Source organism: Bombina bombina, chromosome 5, assembly GCF_027579735.1.
Source record: "Bombina bombina isolate aBomBom1 chromosome 5, aBomBom1.pri, whole genome shotgun sequence".
NCBI classification, from domain to species: domain Eukaryota; kingdom Metazoa; phylum Chordata; class Amphibia; order Anura; family Bombinatoridae; genus Bombina; species Bombina bombina.
In genome coordinates this window covers 852,213,589-852,237,458 of record NC_069503.1, presented here as the reverse complement: position 1 = coordinate 852,237,458, position 23,870 = coordinate 852,213,589, and the positions used below count along the sequence as shown (strand labels likewise).

General features: G+C 41.1%; 1 protein-coding gene across 1 annotated transcript in view; it reads left to right on the top strand.

The window, feature by feature from the left end:
• SS18 (SS18 subunit of BAF chromatin remodeling complex) overlaps positions 1–23,870 on the top strand; it is a gene marked incomplete in the record, with an annotated part of 210,531 nt that overhangs the window by 144,628 nt on the left and 42,033 nt on the right. Inside the window, 1 exon segment of the mRNA XM_053714991.1 lies at positions 20,545–20,712. Coding sequence (XP_053570966.1) covers positions 20,545–20,712 — 168 coding nt within the window.

Sequence of the window (23,870 nt, the reverse complement as noted above, 5' to 3'; positions counted from 1 at the left end):
AAAGGTATGGAGATTGAACGCTTGATTCTTGGTCAAAGAGGTTTCTCTGACTCTGTGATTAATACTATGTTACAGGCTCGTAAATCTGTATCCAGAGAGATATATTATAGAGTCTGGAAGACTTATATTTCTTGGTGTCTTTCTCATCATTTTTCTTGGCATTCTTTTAGAATTCCGAGAATTTTACAGTTTCTTCAGGATGGTTTAGATAAAGGTTTATCCGCAAGTTCTTTGAAAGGACAAATCTCTGCTCTTTCTGTTCTTTTTCACAGAAAGATTGCTAATCTTCCTGATATTCATTGTTTTGTACAAGCTTTGGTTCGTATAAAACCTGTCATTAAGTCAATTTCTCCTCCTTGGAGTTTGAATTTGGTTCTGGGGGCTCTTCAAGCTCCTCCGTTTGAACCTATGCATTCATTGGACATTAAATTACTTTCTTGGAAAGTTTTGTTCCTTTTGGCAATCTCTTCTGCCAGAAGAGTTTCTGAATTATCTGCTCTTTCTTGTGAGTCTCCTTTTCTGATTTTTCATCAGGATAAGGCAGTGTTGCGAACTTCTTTTGAATTTTTACCTAAAGTTGTGAATTCTAACAACATTAGTAGAGAAATTGTGGTTCCTTCATTATGTCCTAAGAATTCTAAGGAGAAATCATTGCATTCTTTGGATGTTGTTAGAGCTTTGAAATATTATGTTGAAGCTACTAAGTCTTTCCGAAAGACTTCTAGTTTATTTGTTATCTTTTCCGATTCTAGAAAAGGCCAGAAAGCTTCTGCCATTTCATTGGCATCTTGGTTGAAATCTTTAATTCATCTTGCCTATGTTGAGTCGGGTAAAACTCCGCCTCAAAGGATTACAGCTCATTCTACAAGTCAGTTTCTACTTCCTGGGCGTTTAGGAATGAAGCTTCAATTGATCAGATTTGCAAAGCAGCTACTTGGTCCTCTTTGCATACTTTTACTAAATTCTACCATTTTGATGTATTTTCTTCTTCTGAAGCAGTTTTTGGTAGAAAAGTACTTCAGGCAGCGGTTTCAGTTTGAATCTTCTGTTTATGTTTTTCTTTAAACTTTATTTTGGGTGTGGATTATTTTCAGCAGGAATTGGCTGTCTTTATTTTATCCCTCCCTCTCTAGTGACTCTTGCGTGGAAAGATCCACATCTTGGGTAATCATTATCCCATACGTCACTAGCTCATGGACTCTTGCTAATTACATGAAAGAAAACATAATTTATGTAAGAACTTACCTGATAAATTCATTTCTTTCATATTAGCAAGAGTCCATGAGGCCCGCCCTTTTTTTGTGGTGGTTATGATTTTTGTATAAAGCACAATTATTCCAATTCCTTATTTTATATGCTTTCGCACTTTTTTATCACCCCACTTCTTGGCTATTCGTTAAACTGAATTGTGGGTGTGGTGAAGGGTGTATTTATAGGCATTTTGAGGTTTAGGAAACTTTGCCCCTCCTGGTAGGAATGTATATCCCATACGTCACTAGCTCATGGACTCTTGCTAATATGAAAGAAATGAATTTATCAGGTAAGTTCTTACATAAATTATGTTTTTTATGTATTTTGTATGGCAATAAAAGCTAAGTATTATCTTTTTACCTTTGGCTCCGACTCGCCTTTTTTTCTCTTGTGGCTGCTGCTTTTTTAAGGACCCTATGGACTAAAAGATGGAAGCTTATTTGAAGATGTATGTTCATCACGGTCTCCAATAGCAACCTGCCGTTTGTATTGACACTGTGTCTAGTGTGGCATCTTATTGCTACGATGCCTTGTCTGAATCTCTTCAAGTAGAGACTCCTTAGGCGGAGATCCAAGATAGGATTAAGGCTCTCAAGCTAGCCAACTCCTTTATTTCTGATGCTACCATGCAAGTTATTAAACTGTGAGCCAAGATATCTGGCTTCGCTGTGCTAGGTCGCAAGGCGTTGTGGCTAAAATCATGGTCAGCGGATGTTGCTTCTAAATCTAAGCTTCTAGTGCTTCCTTTCAAGGGTAAGACCTTGTTTAGACCTGGTCTGGCAGAAATAATCTGACATTACTGGTGGTAAAGGGTCTTTTCTACCACAAGACAAGAAGAATAGACCTAAAGGACGTCAAAGTAATTTTTGTTCCTTTCTTAACTTCAAAGGAAAGCCTTCCTCTCCCTCTTCCAAGCAGGAACAACCCAAATCTTCTTGGAAGCGTAATCAGTCTTGGAAAAAGGGGAAGCAATCTAAGAAACCCGCAGCTGAGTCTTAGTCAACATGAAGGGTTTTCCCCTGGTCCGGGACTGGATCAAGTGGGGGGCAGACTTTCTCTGTTTTAGCAAGCATGGGTACGAGATATCCCAGATCCTTGGGCTGTGGACATATTATCTCTGGGTTACAAGATGATAGAATTCAAAACTTTTCCTCCCATGGGCAGGTTTCTCATCTCAAGATTATCTGCAAACCAGATAGAGGCATTCTTAAATTGCGTTTGGGACCTTTCTTCCCTGGGGGTCATAGTTCCAGTTCCTGTAAGAGAGCAAGGCCTGGGATTCTATTTATATCGGTTTGTGGTTCCCAAAAAAGAAGGAACTTTTCGCCCTATTCTAGACCTAAAGTGTCTAAACAAGTTTCTAAGGTTACCATCCTTCAAAATGGAGACCATTCAAGGGGCAGGTCCGGGCAGTGGCCATGTTAAGCCGCAAATTTAAAAGCTCTCTTTGACATCTAAACAATCCATTGATTGATTATCTTTTTATAAAAATTAAACACTGTGACAACTAATTGCAAGATCTAACTTTAGAAGAGGATACTGCTGCAGGCAAAGCTAAAACCTGGCTACTTTTGGGGAAATTGTTTAGCTACTGGCCGTTTGAAAGTTTTTGGTTGCGGCCTTTCATCTATCTGCATCACACGCCGGAGCTATAATTCCTGCAGTCAGTTATCCACTGTTTGACCTCTCAACAAACACCTTATTCATGAGGGTGCAATAGATACCCCAGCAAACAGTGGCGGTGAATCTGGCAAAATGATAGCCATGGAAGAGTGGAAGCAAAATATGCAGGAGCAGCTAGTTCCACATCTTCGAGACCTCCAGAGAGGCCTTGGCGCGATCTTAACTTATATCCGGACCCTATGCAAACATATAATGCTAGCCATACACCGCGAGAAAAGCTCATTGCCAAAGATACGAGTTTCATATATAACGAACTCTCACCCGTACAACTGAAACCAGCATCCATGGAAGGTCTGGGATTGCAGCAGGCATTTATGGCGGTTTGCTCACCACAAGAGCCCCATGTGCGCACGGCTAGCATGGAGACCTACATCACTATAAGTTCTACCCTGCCGTAGGCAGAGGCCTCATGTGTAGTAATGTTTCCTTGCTCTGCTGATGGAGTAAGGTTGCTTGTCCGTGAACAGCAGCAACTCAGCAGAAAACGCATTTCCCCTGGGGTGGATATCTTACCGGACTCTGGTAACCTAAGTTCCTACAAGTTTGATGCCACACAGGATGTGCATTTTCCTCATGGATGGCTGAGAACCGACATAGCTGACAACAGACAACTGGGACTTATGATTATGGGTCTTTGTAAGCTGCCCCGGAGTATCTGAAACTCTTTATGGCCCCAAAGGTGGTTCATCTCTCCTGTATATTCAAAGTTGCTCTGGAGTGGGTTAAATTCCCTGAGTAAATATTGCCTCTAATGTTGAACCACTTAGCTGCAAGTAAAAAATGTTTGGTTTGAGGTTTCTATTTATATTATTGGACTTTTTACATACTTGTCACCCTGTTTATTCCCTAAATAATAGTAGTTGCTTATTATGCCTGGATTGTAAGTTAAGGTTTAATATACTGATATGAAGTGGACGGCCACCAGTTAGTTTACAACCATGGTTTAAAGACTATTGTGTGCAAAGTATGGTAGAGTTTTTATAGATATATAGATAGAAAAAATAACTCATTGTGTAGTTCATTAACAAATCTAGACAGGCCCAGAGGCTTGTTTTCTCGCAGAAAACCTCTGAATTATATTGTTTCCAATGCAGCAAAGGATTCTGGGTAAGCTATGCAAATTAAGTACACAATGACACACCTTTTTACTTCAGTCTGCTTTTCAGCAGGTTCCCTTTACGCTAAAGTATCGTTGTTCACACAGCTTATAAACTTAGCTAGGGTTAGTGCAGTGATTCATAACCATCCCAGGACAGACTGTTTCGTGGTTATTGCCACTCATCAGCTGGGAGAAGGTTAGAATCACTGCTGGGTGAAGTTGATTCCAGGCAGAATACAACAACATTTTAAATTAGGGGGAGATAAAAGGCGAGTTTAAAATCCTGCACTACGCACAAAATATAGAAAAAAAATAACTCATTGTGTAGTTCATTAACAAATCTAGACAGGCCCAGAGGCTTGTTTTCCCACAGGAAACCTCTGAATTACATACTTTGGCGTAAAGGGAACCTGCTGAAAAGCAGACTGAAGTAAAAAGGTGTGTCGTGTACTTAATTTGCATATCTTACCCAGAATCCTTTGCTGCATTGGAAACAATGTAATTCAGAGGTGTTCTGTGGGAAAACGAGCCTCTGGGCCTGTCTAGATTTCTTAATGAACTACACAATGAGTTATTTTTTTTATATATTTTGTGCGTAGTGGAGGATTTTAAACTCGCCTTTTATCGCCCCCTAATTTAAAATGTTGTGGTGTATGTGTATGTGTATGTGTGTGTGTGTGTGTGTATATATATGTGTGTATATATATATATATAATCTAAACAGATGCACTCCATAAAACAATTCCTCTTAGTGCCATATAATAATCCAGATAGTGTTGCAAAAATAGGCACTCACTGGTTTTTGTTAAACTTCACATTTAATATAGAAATTTTAAAAACAAAGCATAACATTTCGAGACCACACTGGTCCCTTTGTCAAATGCCAAATACAATACCAAACAATCTTACCTATACATATATATATATATAGGTATGGTATTTTTACCCCCAAATATGGACCCATTTATATTGAGGATTCCTTTCTATTAGAGTCATTGGGAATTGTTTGCACAAAAATATAATTAGTTTACTTATACACCTTTTTTTTAAAAAAAAAAAAAATAACATGTACGGTGTTTCCGGGTATAACAACATTTTCTACTTTTCTTGGGAGCCAAAATTAGATTATACGTGATTTAGGGTAGAATAACTGATAATTACTAGGAATTTCCTACCCACCACTATAAACGGTTTAACTGTCGGCCAGGTATAGGGCTCGTACCTGAATGATAGAGTTTAAACGTTTAAGACTATGGAGTAGTACAGTCTACTACTGATATAGTAACAATTATCATCTAAGCTCACAGACTTTATATCACCCTATTATCCCATGTTAATACTCTCTCTTCCAATTGGAATTAATATTCCAGGCAATTACCCAGATTACTGTATATCATTACTACATGTTCAGTATCTTGAGCATATGTTGATGGTCCTTTACACTATCACCAATCCCAAATATCCTGCAGGGTATGTAATCAGTTTTCTAGCACCCTTTCTTTCAGCTCCTCGAAGCCTTATCCATAATTGGAACATATTTCATCTAGCTGCCTGGCTAAACCCCCCCCCCCCATTAAAAGTATCCAAATAGTTTGATTTATCCGAACCCTTAAAGGGACATGAAACCCACATTTTTCTTACATGATTTAGGAAGAGCATGCAATTTTAAAGAACTTTCTAATTTACTTCTTTTATCTAATTTGCTTCATTCTCCTGATATTCTTTGCTGAAAATCATATCTAGATAGGCTCAGTAGCTGCTGATTGGTTGATGCACATAGATGCCTCGTGTGATTGGCTCATACATGTGCATTGTTATTTATTCAACAAAGGATATCTTAAGAATGAAGCAAATTAGATAATAGAAGTCAATTGGAATGTTATTTAAAATTGTATTCTCTATCTGAATCATGAAATATTATTTGGGGGTTTAGTGTCCCTTTAAAGCACGGTTTCTCTCATAATAACCATAACTTAATAATTATATCAATAAGTACTATTCAGTGTCAATTTTATATGTGCAAGCTTACTTTTTCCTCTCTAAAGTTAGTGTATTTTTCTGTCATGGTACTGGTTGGTAAGCTTCTTTAGTATGCTCTGAAGCTCGTTATTAAATTACTATTCAGTACCAACAATATGGTTACAAGCTTACACATGTATCCTTGACATTTCTCATTCCTGAAGAAATAGGAACTTCATTTCTTATGTTTCAGTGAACTTTATTATATACAGATATGTCTGAGAGAGCTAACTAATATCAGATCTATTCATGTTTTTGAATTTATGTATACATCTTTTATAGAGAGACGAACATCATTAGACATACAAAATACATTGTGTTTTTTGCTTATTATACTAGTAGCTATACAGAGCTAATATGAGTAAGAGCTTACATTTGCACAATATATCTTTGACATAAAAAAAAAAAAAAAATATATATATATATATATATATATATATATATATATATATACATACATACATACATACATACATACATACATACATACATACATACATACACATATATATATATACATACATACATACACATATATATATATATACATACATACATACACATATATATATATACATACATACATACACATACATACCCACCAGTCGACCATATGATTCTTTTCTCTCAAGAGTCAGTGTATTCCTTTGTTATTGTAATGGCTAGTAAGCTGTTGAAATGTTTGACTTCATTACTATTCTGAGCCAACAATGTAGTTTCAGGCCCTCTATATATACATTATAGACATTTGAGATATGATACATATGCCAGTTAAGACATGAATCCACGTGTTCAAAAGTTATTTTTATTTCTTTTGCCATTGTTCTGTTTGGTTATTTGCTCTAGTATAGTATCAAGTGTGTTAAAAATGTGGCTACATCAGATCTCCTATACAAAGAAGCTTTACTCCTTAAGTTATAGGAAATTAATAATGCCAAAATGTTTGAGAGAACTCCATTGCCATGCAAATGTGTCTGAGAGCTAGGCATCAATACCAGACTTATTCAATTTGTTTGTATCTTTGAATGTGTACCTTTTTTTATTGATATGCAATCTGTATGACATTTACTAAGTACATTTCTCTTGTTAGGTGTATCCATTCCACGGATCATCCATTACTTGTGGGATATTCTCCTTCCCAACAGGAAGTTGCAAGAGGATCACCCACAGCAGAGCTGCTATATAGCTCCTCCCCTAACTGCCATACCCAGTCATTCTCTTGCAAGCTCTCAACATAGCTGGAGGTAGTAAGAGGAAAGTGGTAAAATATAGTTAGTTTTTTCTTCAATCAAAAGTTTATTGTTTTTAAATGGTTCCGAAGTTGTACTATTTTATCTCAGGCAGCATTTAGAAGAAGAATCTGCCTGCGTTTTTCTATGATCTTAGCAGAAGTAACTAAGATCCACTGCTATTCTCACATATGTCTGAGGAGTGAGGTAACTTCAGAGGGAGAATGGCGTGCAGGGTATCCTGCAATAAGGTATGTGCAGTTAAGTTTTTCTAGGGATGGAATTTGCTAGAAAATGCTGCTGATACCGGATTAATGTAAGTTAAAGCCTAAATACAGTGATTTAATAGCGACTAGTATCAGGCTTGCTATCAGAGGTATATACTCTGATTAATGTGCAATATAAAACGTTTGCTGGCATGTTTATTCGTTTTTATATATGCTTTGGTGATAAAACTTATTGGGGCCTAGTTTTCTTCTGTTATGTGTGATCAGTCCACGGGTCATCATTACTTCTGGGATATAACTCCTCCCCAACAGGAAATGCAAGAGGATTCACCCAGCAGAGCTGCATATAGCTCCTCCCCTCTACGTCAGTCCCAGTCATTCTCTTGCACCCAACGACTAGATAGGATGTGTGAGAGGACTATGGTGATTATACTTAGTTTTTATGACTTCAATCAAAAGTTTGTTATTTTAAAATAGCACCGGAGCGTGTTATTACTTCTCTGGCAGAGTTTGAGGAAGAATCTGACAGAGATTTTTTACTATGATTTTAACCGGAGTCGTTAAGATCATATTGCTGTTCTCGACCATCTGAGGGAGGTAAAGGCTTCAGATCAGGGGACAGCGGGCAGATGAATCTGCATTGAGGTATGTGGCAGTTTTTATTTTCTGAATGGAATTGATGAGAAAAGCCTGCCATACCGTTAAAATGACATGTATGTATACACTTCAGTATTCTGGGGATGGTATTTCACCGGAACTACTGTGTTAAAGGTCACTAATCCTTTTAATAACTATTCTCATGTTAAACGTTTTTGCTGGAATGTAGAATCGTTTACATTGCTGAGGTACTGTGTGAATAAATATTTGGGCATTATTTTCCACTTGGCAGTTTTTTGCTTTAATTGTGACAGTTTCGTTTCTCTTCACTGCTGTGTGGGAGAGGGAGGGGCCGTTTTTGGCGCTCTTTGCTACGCATCAAAAAATTCCAGTCAGCTACTTTTATATTTCCTGCATGATCCGGTTCATCTCTGACAGATCTCAGGGGTCTTCAAACTTCTTTGAAGGGAGGTAAATTCTCTCAGCAGAGCTGTGAGAATTCTTATAGTGACTGTGAATAAAAAACGTTGTTTTGTTTTCTTATGTACAAATTTAATTAGTGTTGTTTTTTACTAATGGGAACAAACCTTTGCTAAAAGTTGTGTTGTTTTAAAGTTTGATGCTATAACTGTTTTTCAGTTCATTATTTCAACTGTCATTTAATCGTTAGTACCTCTTTGAGGCACAGTGCGTTTTTTTGCTAAAAAAAAAAAAAAAAAAAAAAAAAAAAAAAAAAAAAAAAGATTATAACCAAGTTGTAAGTTTTTTTGCTAGTGTGTTAAACATGTCTGACTCAGAGGAAGATATCTGTGTCATTTGTTCCAATGCCAAGGTGGAGCCCAATAGAAATTTATGTACTAACTGTATTGATGCTACTTTAAATAAAAGTCAATCTGTACAATGTGAACAAATTTCACCAAACAGCGAGGGGAGAGTTATGCCGACTAACTCGCCTCACGCGACAGTACCTGCATCTCCCGCCCGGGAGGTGCGTGATATTTTGGCGCCTAGTACATCTGGGCGGCCATTACAGATAACATTACAAGATATGGCTACTGTTATGACTGAAGTTTTGTCTAAATTACCAGAACTAAGAGGCAAGCGTGATCACTCTGGGGTGAGAACAGAGTGCGCTGACAATGCTAGGGCCATGTCTGATACTGCGTCACAGCTCGCAGAGCATGAGGACGGAGAGCTTCATTCTGTGGGTGACGGTTCTGATCCAAACAGATTGGACTCAGATATTTCAAATTTTAAATTTAAATTGGAGAACCTCCGTGTACTACTAGGGGAGGTCTTAGCAGCTCTCAACGATTGTAACACCGTTGCAATACCAGAGAAACTGTGTAGGTTGGATAAATACTTTGCGGTACCGGCGAGTACTGACGTTTTTCCTATACCTAAGAGACTAACTGAAATTGTTACTAAGGAGTGGGATAGACCCGGTGTGCCGTTCTCACCCCCTCCAATATTTAGAAAGATGTTTCCAATAGACGCCACCACTCGGGACTTATGGCAGACGGTCCCCAAGGTGGAGGGAGCAGTTTCTACTTTAGCTAAGCGTACCACTATCCCGGTGGAGGATAGCTGTGCTTTCTCAGATCCAATGGATAAAAAATTAGAGGGTTACCTTAAGAAAATGTTTGTTCAACAAGGTTTTATATTACAACCCCTTGCATGTATCGCGCCGATTACGGCTGCGGCAGCATTTTGGATTGAGTCGCTTGAAGAGAACCTTAGTTCCTCTACGCTAGACGACATTACGGACAGGCTTAGAGTCCTTAAACTAGCTAATTCTTTCATTTCGGAGGCCGTAGTACATTTAACCAAACTTACGGCTAAGAACTCAGGATTCGCCATACAGGCACGCAGGGCACTGTGGCTAAAATCCTGGTCAGCTGATGTTACTTCTAAGTCCAAATTACTTAATATACCTTTCAAGGGGCAGTCCTTATTCGGGCCCGGTTTGAAAGAAATTATCGCTGACATTACGGGAGGTAAGGGCCACGCCCTACCTCAAGACAAGGCCAAAGCTAAGGCTAGACAGTCTAATTTTCGTCCCTTTCGGAATTTCAAGACAGGAGCAGCATCAACCTCCACTGCACCAAAACAGGAAGGAGCTGTTGCTCGTTACAGGCAAGGCTGGAAGCCTAACCAGTCCTGGAACAAAAGCAAGCAGGCCAGGAAACCTGCTGCTGCCCCAAAGACAGCATGAACCGAGAGCCCCCGATCCGGGACCGGATCTAGTAGGGGGCAGACTCTCTCTCTTCGCCCAGGCCTGGGCAAGAGATGTTCAGGATCCCTGGGCACTAGAGATCATATCTCAGGGATACCTTCTAGACTTCAAATTATCTCCCCCAAGAGGGAGATTTCATCTGTCAAGGTTGTCAACAAACCAGATAAAGAAAGAAGCGTTTCTACGCTGCGTACAAGATCTGTTAACAATGGGAGTGATCCATCCGGTTCCGTGGTCGGAACAAGGACAAGGGTTCTACTCAAACCTGTTTGTGGTTCCCAAAAAAGAGGGAACTTTCAGGCCAATCTTAGATTTAAAGACTCTAAACAAATTCCTAAGAGTTCCATCGTTCAAAATGGAAACTATTCGGACAATCTTACCCATGATCCAAGAGGGTCAGTACATGACCACAGTGGATTTAAAGGATGCTTACCTTCACATACCGATCCACAAAGATCATCACCGGTATCTAAGGTTTGCCTTCTTAGACAGGCACTACCAGTTTGTAGCTCTTCCATTCGGATTGGCTACGGCTCCAAGAATCTTCACAAAGGTTCTGGGTGCCCTTCTAGCGGTACTAAGACCGCGAGGGATTTCGGTAGCTCCGTACCTAGACGACATTCTAATACAAGCTTCAAGCTTTCAAACTGCCAAGTCTCATACAGAGTTAGTTCTGGCATTTCTAAGGTCGCATGGATGGAAAGTGAACGAAAAGAAGAGTTCTCTCTTTCCTCTCACAAGAGTTCCATTCTTGGGGACTCTTATAGATTCTGTAGAAATGAAGATTTACCTGACAGAAGACAGGTTAACAAAACTTCAAAATGCATGCCGCGTCCTTCATTCCATTCAACACCCGTCAGTAGCTCAATGCATGGAGGTGATCGGCTTAATGGTAGCGGCAATGGACATAGTACCTTTTGCACGCCTACACCTCAGACCGCTGCAATTATGCATGCTAAGTCAGTGGAATGGGGATTACTCAGATTTGTCCCCTACTCTGAATCTGAATCAAGAGACCAGAAATTCTCTTCTATGGTGGCTTTATCGGCCACACCTGTCCAGGGGGATGCCATTCAGCAGGCCAGACTGGACAATTGTAACAACAGACGCCAGCCTACTAGGTTGGGGCGCTGTCTGGAATTCTCTGAAGGCTCAGGGACTATGGAATCAGGAGGAGAGTCTCCTACCAATAAACATTCTGGAATTGAGAGCAGTTCTCAATGCCCTTCTGGCTTGGCCCCAGTTAACAACTCGGGGGTTCATCAGGTTTCAGTCGGACAACATCACGACTGTAGCTTACATCAACCATCAGGGAGGGACAAGAAGCTCCCTAGCAATGATGGAAGTATCAAAGATAATTCGCTGGGCAGAGTCTCACTCTTGCCACCTGTCAGCAATCCACATCCCGGGAGTGGAGAACTGGGAGGCGGATTTCTTGAGTCGCCAGACTTTTCATCCGGGGGAGTGGGAACTTCATCCGGAGGTCTTTGCCCAAATACTTCGACGTTGGGGCAAACCAGAGATAGATCTCATGGCGTCTCGCCAGAACGCCAAACTTCCTCGCTACGGGTCCAGATCCAGGGATCCGGGAGCAGTTCTGATAGATGCTTTGACAGCACCTTGGAACTTCAGGATGGCTTATGTGTTTCCACCCTTCCCGCTGCTTCCTCGATTGATTGCCAAAATCAAACAGGAGGGAGCATCAGTAATTCTAATAGCACCTGCTTGGCCACGCAGGACTTGGTATGCAGATCTAGTGGACATGTCATCCTGTCCGCCTTGGTCTCTACCTCTAAGACAGGACCTTCTGATACAGGGTCCATTCAAACATCAAAATCTAACTTCTCTGAAGCTGACTGCTTGGAAATTGAACGCTTGATTTTATCAAAACGTGGTTTTTCTGAGTCGGTTATTGATACCCTGATTCAGGCTAGGAAGCCTGTTACCAGAAGGATTTACCATAAAATATGGCGGAAATACCTATACTGGTGCGAATCCAAAGGTTACTCCTGGAGTAAGGTTAGGATCGCTAGGATATTGTCTTTTCTACAAGAAGGTTTAGAAAAGGGTTTATCAGCTAGTTCATTAAAGGGACAGATTTCAGCTCTGTCCATCTTGTTACACAGACGTCTGTCAGAAAATCCAGACGTCCAGTCCTTTTGTCAGGCTTTAGCTAGGATCAAGCCTGTGTTTAAAGCTGTTGCTCCACCATGGAGTTTAAACTTAGTTCTTAACGTTTTACAGGGTGTTCCGTTTGAACCCCTTCATTCCATTGATATAAAAATGTTATCTTGGAAAGTTCTGTTTTTAATGGCTATTTCCTCGGCTCGAAGAGTCTCTGAGTTATCAGCCTTACATTGTGATTCCCCTTATCTGATTTTTCACTCAGACAAGGTAGTTCTGCGTACTAAACCTGGGTTCTTACCTAAGGTAGTCACTAACAGGAACATCAATCAAGAGATTGTTGTCCCATCCTTGTGTCCAAATCCTTCTTCAAAGAAGGAACGTCTTTTACACAATCTGGATGTAGTTCGTGCCCTCAAGTTCTACTTGCAGGCAACTAAAGATTTTCGCCAAACTTCTTCCTTGTTTGTCGTTTACTCTGGACAGAGGAGAGGTCAAAAAGCTTCTGCTACCTCTCTCTCTTTTTGGCTTCGTAGCATAATACGTTTAGCCTATGAGACTGCTGGACAGCAGCCTCCTGAAAGAATTACAGCTCACTCCACTAGAGCTGTGGCTTCCACTTGGGCCTTTAAGAATGAGGCCTCTGTTGAACAGATTTGCAAGGCTGCAACTTGGTCTTCGCTTCATACTTTTTCCAAATTTTACAAATTTGACACTTTTGCTTCTTCGGAGGCTATTTTTGGGAGAAAGGTTCTTCAGGCAGTGGTTCCTTCTGTATAATGAGCCTGCCTATCCCTCCCGTCATCCGTGTACTTTTGCTTTGGTATTGGTATCCCAGAAGTAATGATGACCCGTGGACTGATCACACATAACAGAAGAAAACATAATTTATGCTTACCTGATAAATTCCTTTCTTCTGTTGTGTGATCAGTCCACGGCCCGCCCTGTTTTAAGGCAGGTAAATATCTTTTAAATTATACTCCAGTCACCACTTCACCCTTGGTTACTCCTTTCTCGTTGATTCTTGGTCGAATGACTGGGACTGACGTAGAGGGGAGGAGCTATATGCAGCTCTGCTGGGTGAATCCTCTTGCATTTCCTGTTGGGGAGGAGTTATATCCCAGAAGTAATGATGACCCGTGGACTGATCACACAACAGAAGAAAGGAATTTATCAGGTAAGCATAAATTATGTTTTTTCCACATGGCTGGCTTTATTTTTGCCTAGAAACAGTTTCCTGAGGCTTTCCACTGTTATAGTATAAATGTTACAGTTGGTGCAGTTAAAATTACAAACTGTGACATTCAGCTTCCCTCAGCAGTCCCCTGCATGCTATAGGACATTCTTGAAGGGCTCAAAAGGCTTCAAAAGTAGGAGCTGTGGCAGTTGTTATGACTGTTTAAAAAACATATTTTTCGGTTTGTTAATCTGTTTTTTGTATTAAGGGGTTAATCATCCATTTGCAAGTGGGTGCAATGCTCTGCTAACTTGTTACATACACTGTAAAAATTTCGTTAGTTTAACTGCCTTTTTTTCACTGTTATTTCAAATTTTGGCAAAATTTGTTTCTCTTAAAGGCACAGTAAAGTTTTTTTTTTTTTTTTTATATTGCTTGTTAACTTGATTTAAAGTGTTTTCCAAGCTTGCTAGTCTCATTGCTAGTCTATATAAACATGTCTGACATAGAGGAAACTCCTTGTTCATTATGTTTAAAAGCCATGGTGGAACCCCATAGGAGAATGTGTACTAAATGTATTAATTTCACTTTAAACAATAAAGATCAGCTGTTATCTTTAAAAGAATTATCACCAGAGGATTCTGACGAGGGGGAAGTTATGCCGACTAACTCTCCCCACGTGTCGGACCCTTTGACTCCCGCTAAAATGTCGCCAAGTACATCAGACGCCCATAGTGATTACTTTGCAGGACATGGCGGCAATCATGGATAATACCCTGTCAGCGGTATTAGCCAGACTGCCTGAATTCAGAGGAAAGCGCGATAGCTCTGGGGTTAGACGTAATACAGAGCGTGCAGATGTTTTAAGGCCCATGTCTGATACTGCGTCACAATATGCAGAAGCTGAGGAAGAGCTTCAGTCTGTGGGTGACGTCTCTGACTCGGGGAAACCTGATTCAGATATGTCTACTTTTAAATTTAAGCTTGAGAACCTCCGGGTGTTGCTTGGAGAGGTTTTAGCTGCTCTGAATGACTGACACAATTGCAGTGCCAGAGAAATTGTGTAGACTGGATAAATACTACGCGGTGCCGTTGTGTACTGACGTTTTTCCAATACCTAAAAGGTTTACAGAAATTATTACTAAGGAGTGGGACAGACCCGGTGTGCCGTTTCCCCCCCCCCCCCTCCTATTTTTAGAAAAATGTTTCCAATAGACGCCACCACACGGGACTTATGGCAGACGGTCCCTAAGGTGGAGGGAGCAGTTTCTACTTTAGCAAAGCGTACCACTATCCCTGTCGAGGACAGTTGTGCTTTTTCAGATCCAATGGATAAAAAATTAGGTTACCTTAAGAAAATGTTTATTCAACAAGGTTTTATCCTGCAGCCCCTTGCATGCATTGCTCCTGTCACTGCTGCTGCGGCGTTCTGGTTTGAGTCTCTGGAAGAGGCCTTTCAGACAGCTACTCCATTGACTGAAATACTTGACAAGCTTAGAACACTTAAGCTAGCTAATTCTTTTGTTTCTGATGCCATTGTTCATTTGACTAAACTAACGGCTAAGAATTCTGGATTTGCCATCCAGGCGCGTAGGGCGCGATGGCTTAAATCTTGGTCAGCTGACGTGACTTCAAAGTCTAAATTACTTAACATTCCCTTCAAGGGGCAGACCCTATTCGGGCCTGGTTTGAAGGAAATTATTGCTGACATTACTGGAGGTAAGGGTCATACCCTTCCTCAGGACAGGGCCAAATCAAGGGCCAAACAGTCTAATTTTCGTGCCTTTCGAAACTTCAAGGCAGGTGTAGCATCAACTTTCTCTGCTACAAAACAAGAGGGAACTTTTGCGCAATCCAAGCCGGCCTGGAAATCTAACCAGGCCTGGAGCAAAGGCAAGCAGGCCAGAAAGCCTGCTGCTGCCTCTAAGACAGCATGAAGTAACGGCCCCCTATCCGGCAACAAATCTAGTAGGGGGCAGACTTTCTCTCCGCCCAGGCGTGGGCAAGAGATTTTCAGGATCCCTGGGCGTTGGAGATCATATCTCAGGGATATCATATCTCAGGGATATCTTCTGGACTTCAAAGCTTCCCCCCCACAAGGGAGATTTCACCTTTCGAGATTATCTGTAGACCAGATAAAGAAAGAGGCATTCTTACGCTGTGTGCAAGACCTCCTAATAATGGGAGTGATCCATCCAGTTCCACAGATGGAACAAGGACAGGGATTTTATTCAAATCTGTTTGTGGTTCCCAAAAAAGAGGGAACCTTCAGACCAATTTTGGATCTAAAGATCTTAAACAAATTCCTCAGAGTTCCATCGTTCAAAATGGAAACTATTCAGACAATCCTACCTATGATCCAGGAGGGTCAGTACATGACCACAGTGGACTTAAAGGATGCCTACCTTCACATACCGATTCACAAAGATCATCATCGGTTCCTAAGGTTTGCCTTTCTAGACAGGCATTACCAGTTTGTGACTCTTCCCTTCGGGTTAGCTACAGCCCCAAGAATTTTTACAAAGGTTCTGGGGTCTCTTCTGGCGGTCCTAAGACCACGGGGCATAGCAGTGGCCCCTTATCTAGACGACATCCTGATACAGGCGTCAAACTTCCAAATTGCCAAATCTCATACGGACATAGTGTTGGCATTCCTGAGGTCGCATGGGTGGAAAGTGAACGAGGGAAAGAGTTCTCTATCACCCCTCACAAGGGTTTCCTTCCTAGGAACTCTGATAGATTCTGTAGAAATGAAAATTTACCTGACGGAGTCCAGGATATCAAAGCTTCTAAATTCCTGCCGTGTTCTTCACTACATTCCACGCCCTTCGGTGGCTCAGTGCATGGAAGTGATCGGCTTAATGGTAGCGGCGATGGACATAGTGCCATTTGCGCGCCTACATCTCAGACCGCTGCAATTATGCATGCTCAGTCAGTGGAATGGGGATTACACAGATTTGTCCCGTCTGCTAAATCTGGATCAAGAGACCAGAGATTCTCTTCTCTGGTGGCTATCTCGGGTCCATCTGTCCAAAGGTATGACCTTTCGCAGGCCAGATTGGACAATTGTAACAACAGATGCCAGCCTTCTAGGTTGGGGTGCAGTCTGGAATTCCCTGAAGGCTCAGGGATCGTGGACTCAGTTAGCAACCCTGAGGTTCATCAGATTTCAGTCGGACAACATCACGACTGTGGCTTACATCAACCATCAAGGGGGGACCAGGAGCTCCCTAGCGATGTTAGAAGTCTCTAAGATAATTCGCTGGGCAGAGACTCACTCTTGCCATTTATCAGCGATCCATATCCCAGGTGTAGAGAACTGGGAGGCGGATTTTCTAAGTCGTCAGACTTTTCATCCGGGGGAGTGGGAACTCCATCCGGAGGTGTTTGCTCAATTGGTTCATCGTTGGGGCACACCAGAATTGGATCTCATGGCGTCTCGCCAGAACGCCAAGCTTCCTTGTTACGGATCCAGGTCCAGGGACCCAGAAGCGACGCTGATAGATGCTCTAGCAGCACCGTGGTTCTTCAACCTGGCTTATGCGTTTCCACCGTTTCCTCTGCTCCCTCGACTGATTGCCAAAATCAAACAGGAGAGAGCATCGGTGATCTTGATCGCGCCTGCGTGGCCACGCAGGACCTGGTATGCAGACCTGGTGGACATGTCATCCTTTCCACCTTGGCCTCTGCCTCTGAGACAAGACCTTCTACTACAAGGTCCTTTCAATCATCCAAATCTAATTTCTCTGAGACTGACTGCCTGGAGATTGAACGCTTGATTTTATCAAGGCGTGGCTTCTCCGAGTCAGTCATTGATACCTTTAATACAGGCACGAAAGCCTGTAACCAGGAAAATCTACCATAAGATATGGCGCAAATATCTTCATTGGTGTGAATCCAAGAATTACTCATGGAGTAAGGTTAGGATTCCTAGGATATTGTCCTTTCTCCAAGAGGGTTTGGATAAAGGATTATCAGCTAGTTCTTTAAAGGGACAGATTTCTGCTCTGTCTATCCTTTTGCACAAGCGTCTGGCAGAGGTTCCAGACGTCCAGGCATTTTGTCAGGCTTTGGTTAGAATTAAGCCTGTGTTTAAACCTGTTGCTCCTCCATGGAGCTTAAACTTGGTTCTTAAGGTTCTTCAAGGAGTTCCGTTTGAACCCCTTCATTCCATTGATATCAAACTTTTATCTTGAAAAGTTCTGTTTTTGATGGCTATTTCCTCGGCTCGTAGAGTCTCTGAGTTATAAGCTTTACAATGTGATTCTCCTTATCTGATTTTCCATACAGATAAAGTAGTTCTGCGTACAAAACCTGGGTTTTTACCTAAGGTAGTTTCCAACAAGAATATCAATCAAGAGATTGTTGTTCCATCATTGTGTCCTAATCCTTCTTCAAAGAAGGAACGTCTTTTACATAATTTGGACATAGTCCGTGCTTTAAAGTTTTACTTACAAGCGACTAAAGATTTTCGTCAAACATCTTCCCTGTTTGTTGTTTACTCTGGACAGAGCAGAGGTCAAAAGGCTTTGGCAACCTCTTTCTTTTTGGCTTCGGAGCGTAATACGCTTAGCCTATGAGACTGCTGGACAGCAGCCCCCTGAAAGGATTACAGCTCATTCTACTAGAGCTGTGGCTTCCACCTGGGCCTTTAAAAATGAGGCTTCTGTTGAACAGATTTGCAAAGCGGCGACTTGGTCTTTGCTTCATACCTTTTCACAATTTTACAAATTTGATACTTTTGCTTCTTCGGAGGCTATTTTTGGGAGAAAGGTTCTACAGGCAGTGGTCCCTTCCGTTTAAGTACCTGCCTTGTCCCTCCCTTCATCCGTGTACTTTAGCTTTGGTATTGGTATCCCACAAGTAATGGATGATCCGTGGACTGGATATACCTAACAAGAGAAAACATAAGTTATGCTTACCTGATAAATTTATTTCTCTTGTGGTGTATCTAGTCCATGGCCCGCCCTGTCCTTTTAAGGCAGGTCTAAATTTTAAACTACAGTCACCACTGCACCCTATGGTTTCTCCTTTCTCGGCTAGTTTCGGTCGAATGACTGGATATGGCAGTTAGGGAAGGAGCTGGCATATGTTTGCTCTTCTTCCACAAGTCATCACGTATCAAACAGTAGAGTGTCGGTAATTTTAATAGCTCCTACGTGGCCTTGCAGCATCTGGTATGCAGACCTGGTGAAGATGTCCTCTCTTCCACCTTGGAGGCTGCCTCTGAGGAAGGACCTTCTCACTCGGGGTCCGTTCCTTCATCCAAATCTAGTTTCTCTGAAGCTGACTGCTTGGAGCTTAGTTCTGTCTCTGCGTGGTTTTTCTGATTCGGTCATTGAGACCATGATTCAGGCTTTCAAGCCTGTTACTAGAAAGCTTTACCATATGGTATGGCGTAAATACAAATATGGCGTGAATCCAAAGGCTACTCTTGGAGTAGGGTTAGGATTCCTAGGATTTTGTCTTTTCTCCAGGAAGGTCTAGAGAAGGGATTGTCATATTTCTGCTTTATCTATTTTGTTACACAAGTGTCTGGCAGATGTACCAGATGTTCAATACTTTTGTCAGGCTCTGGTAAGAGTCAGGCCTGTGTTAAAGTCTGTTGCTTCTTCTTGGAGCCTTAACCTTGTTCTTAAAGTTTTGCAGCAGGCTCCATTTGAGCAATTTGCATTCCATAGATATTACGTTATCTTGGAAGGTTTTGTTTCTTATTGCTATTTCTTCTCGGCTTTGCAGTGTGATTTGCCTTATCTTCCATGCTGATAAAGCAGTTCATCGTACTAAGTTGGGTTTTCTTCCTAAAGTGGTTTCGGACAGAAATATTAATCAGGAAATTGTTGTTCCTTCTCTATGTCCTAATCCTTTTCATAAGGAACATTTTGTTGCAAAACCTGGACGTTGTGCGTGCTCTAAAATTCTACCTACAGGCGACTAAGGATTGTCGTCAATCTTCTGCCCTGTTTGTTTCGCTGGAAAGTGTAAAGGTCAGAAGGCTACTGCTACTTTTTTCTCTCTGGTTGAGAAGTATGTTCCGTTTTGCTTATGAGACTGCTGGACAGCAGCCTCCTGAGAGAATAACAGCTCATTCCACTATGGCTGTCTCGTCTTGGGCTTTCAAAATGAAGCTTCTGTGGAACAGATTTGCAAGGCTGCAACTTGGTCCTCTCTGCATACTTTTTCCAAATTTGATGCTTTTACCTCGGCTGAGGCTTCTTTTGGTAAGGAAGGTTCTTCAAGCGGTGGTGCCTTCTATTTAGGTCTGCCTGTCTTGTTATCCCTCCCTAGTCATCTGTGTCCTCTGGCATGGGTATTGGTTCCCACTAGTAATTGATGACGTTGTGGACTCACCATATCTTAGGAAAGAAAACAAAATTTATCCTTACCTGATAAATTTCTTTCTGTATATGGTGAGTCCACGACCCCACCCTGTTTAAGACATTTATTTTTGACTAACCCTCAGGCACCTCCTTCTCCTTTGTGGTGTTGCTTTTTTTTCCCCATTTCCCTTCAGTTGAATGACTGGGGATTATGGGTAGGTGATTGACACTTAACAGCTTTTCTGTGTTGCTCTGCCTCCTCCTGCTGGCCAGGAGTGATATTCCCACTAGTAATTGATGACGTCGTGGACTCGCCATATCTGGAAAGGAAGAAATTTATGAGGTAAGCATAAATTTTGTGTTTATGCAATTCTTGGAGTGCCAGGAACCTTTGGAGTATTCATTTAGCACAGGATTAATACGGAAAAAATAGTAAGATCTCAAGGCCAAAGCACATTCATGCATAACACACCATTGTTTATCACATGCTTTTATTTAGAATTATTGTCTGCGGTAAGAAATGAAGTGCTAGTTTTCTAAGCATGTTGACTTTTTATAACACAGATGTGTTAATTTGTTCAGGTCCTATGATGCACCAGCAGCCTCCCTCACAGCAGTACAACATGCCTCAGGGTGGTGTGCAGCATTACCAAGGACAGCAGCCACCCATTGCAATGATGGGCCAGGTTAACCAAGGAAATCACATGATGGGTCAAAGGCAAATTCCTCCATACAGACCACCTCAGCAAGGTAAGGCAGTACTTAAAGTTTACAATTATTATAACTCATGAGAGCGGACCTCATTGTGAGGTTCATGTGTCAAAAGATATACAAGTAAATTAATAAAATGGAGATAGTGGTAAAATGATTAGAATTAATGCCAGAGTTTTACTTTCACAACAAGAAGCAGATTGATATCTGTTATTTAATTTGATTTAGCCCCCTTCTTTGGTGAGTTCATATGAGTTATCCTGCCTGTGTGTATTGGGGTGAATGTGATAAGTCTCTAGTTGTTTTGATTGTCCATAGCAAAGAAGATGAAAAATTACATTTTGCTTTTCTAGAGATGTATTTTTACAGAGCCTTAAAGGTACATTAAACACAAAACTGTAAAATACATGATTAAGAACCTTCATATATGAGAATAATTTTGCAATGAAAACTGCAACTTTATTTTGTCAAATTAGTATATTGTTTTATGTTTATTCTTTTCACCGATTTTCCCTGTCCCCCAGAACAAAATAACCCTTGTTAACCAATCGTAAACTAATATTCAGACATAGCACAAACTCTGTTTGCACATGTGCCGACTGGGGTAGCCTGCCTTCTTGTATTCCCTTAAGGAGGTTTAGCACTGATTCATTATAGCAAATATGGGTTTTCTTATGATTGTTGATGCTAACTGATTATATCCACCTTTTAAAAGCATGTGACACCATAGTAGCTTAGGGAGGAAGGAGAAAGTAAACAAAAGCTCACATAAATAGCCTAAAAGTATTAACCTAAGCCTCCTTGGAAGAAAGTCAAACAAGCACAATTTTTAGATGTATTTTACAGCAAAAGGCAGCACAATAACTAAATGTATTTTGCAATAATGTTTCACTTGCAATAGTGAAACATTTCATGTTTGGTTGAAATGTCAAGTTTAATGGTCATTTTGGGACTTTTCATTCCTTTGGCAATGCGTTTTAAAAATATTTCTCCAACATTGGTGTGTCCGGTCCACGGCGTCATCCTTACTTGTGGGATATTCTCTTCCCCAACAGGAAATGGCAAAGAGTCCCAGCAAAGCTGGCCATATAGTCCCTCCTAGGCTCCGCCCACCCCAGTCATTCTCTTTGCCGTTGCACAGGCAACATCTCCACGGAGATGGTTAAGAGTTTTTTGGTGTTTAAATGTAGTTTTTATTCTTCTATCAAGTGTTTGTTATTTTAAAATAGTGCTGGTATGTACTATTTACTCTGAAACAGAAAAGGATGAAGATTTCTGTTTGTGAGAGGAAGATGATTTTAGCAGACAGTAACTAAAATCGATTGCTGTTTCCACATAGGACTGTTGAGATGAAGTAACTTCAGTTGGGGGAAACAGTTAGCAGACTTTTCTGCTTAAGGTATGACTAGCCATATTTCTAACAAGACTGTGTAATGCTGGAAGGCTGTCATTTCCCCTCATGGGGACCGGTAAGCCATTTTCTTAGTCAAACAAACAGAATAAAGGGCTTAATATGGGCTAAAAAACTGGTAGACATTTTTATGGGCTAAATCGATTGCTTTATTTGGGCATATTATTCAGATTTAGGCTAACAATTGGCATTTATAATCTTGGGGAACGTTTATAAAACGGCAGGCACTGTGTTAGACACCTTTTTCAGTCAGGGGGCCTTTCTAGTTATAGACTGAGCCTCATTTTCGCGCCATTACTGCGCAGTTGTTTTCTCCAACATAGGTGTGTCCGGTCCACGGCGTCATCCTTACTTGTGGGATATTCTCTTCCCCAACAGGAAATGGCAAAGAGCCCAGCAAAGCTGGTCACATGATCCCTCCTAGGCTCCGCCTACCCCAGTCATTCTCTTTGCCGTTGTACAGGCAACATCTCCACGGAGATGGCTTAGAGTTTTTTAGTGTTTAACTGTAGTTTTTATTATTCAATCAAGAGTTTGTTATTTTAAAATAGTGCTGGTATGTACTATTTACTCTGAAACAGAAAAGAGATGAAGATTTCTGTTTGTAAGAGGAAAATGATTTTAGCAACCGTTACTAAAATCGATGGCTGTTCCACACAGGACTGTTGAGAGGAATTAACTTCAGTTGGGGGAACAGTGAGCAGAATTTTGCTGCTTGAGGTATGACACATTCTAACAAGACGATGTAATGCTGGAAGCTGTCATTTTCCCTATGGGATCCGGTAAGCCATTTTTATTCAGAAAGTAAATAAGGGCTTCACAAGGGCTTATTAAGACTGTAGACTTTTTCTGGGCTAAATCGATTCATATATTACACATATTTAGCCTTGAGGAATCATTTGATCTGGGTATTTTGGTAAAATAATATCGGCAGGCACTGTTTTAGACACCTTATTCTTTAGGGGCTTTCCCTAATCATAGACAGAGCCTCATTTTCGCGCCGGTATTGCGCACTTGTTTTTGAGAGGCATGACATGCAGTCGCATGTGTGAGGAGCTCTGATACATAGAAAAGACTTTCTGAAGGCATCATTTGGTATCGTATTCCCCTTTGGGCTTGGTTGGGTCTCAGCAAAGCAGATACCAGGGACTGTAAAGGGGTTAAAGTTAAAAACGGCTCCGGTTCCGTTATTTTAAGGGTTAAAGCTTCCAAATTTGGTGTGCAATACTTTTAAGGCTTTAAGACACTGTGGTGAAATTTTGGTGAATTTTGAACAATTCCTTCATACTTTTTCGCAATTGCAGTAATAAAGTGTGTTCAGTTTAAAATTTAAAGTGACAGTAACGGTTTTATTTTAAAACGTTTTTTGTACTTTGTTATCAAGTTTATGCCTGTTTAACATGTCTGAACTACTAGATAGACTGTGTTCTGAATGTGGGGAAGCCAGGGTTCCTTCTCATTTAAATAAATGTGATTTATGTGACACTGAAAATGATGCCCAAGATGATTCCTCAAGTGAGGGGAGTAAGCATGGTACTGCATCATTCCCTCCTTCGTCTACACGAGTCTTGCCCACTCAGGAGGCCCCTAGTACATCTAGCGCGCCAATACTCCTTACTATGCAACAATTAACGGCTGTAATGGATAATTCTATCAAAAACATTTTAGCCAAAATGCCCACTTATCAGCGTAAGCGCGACTGCTCTGTTTTAGATACTGAAGAGCATGAGGACGCTGATGATAATGGTTCTGAAATGCCCCTACACCAGTCTGAGGGGGGCCAGGG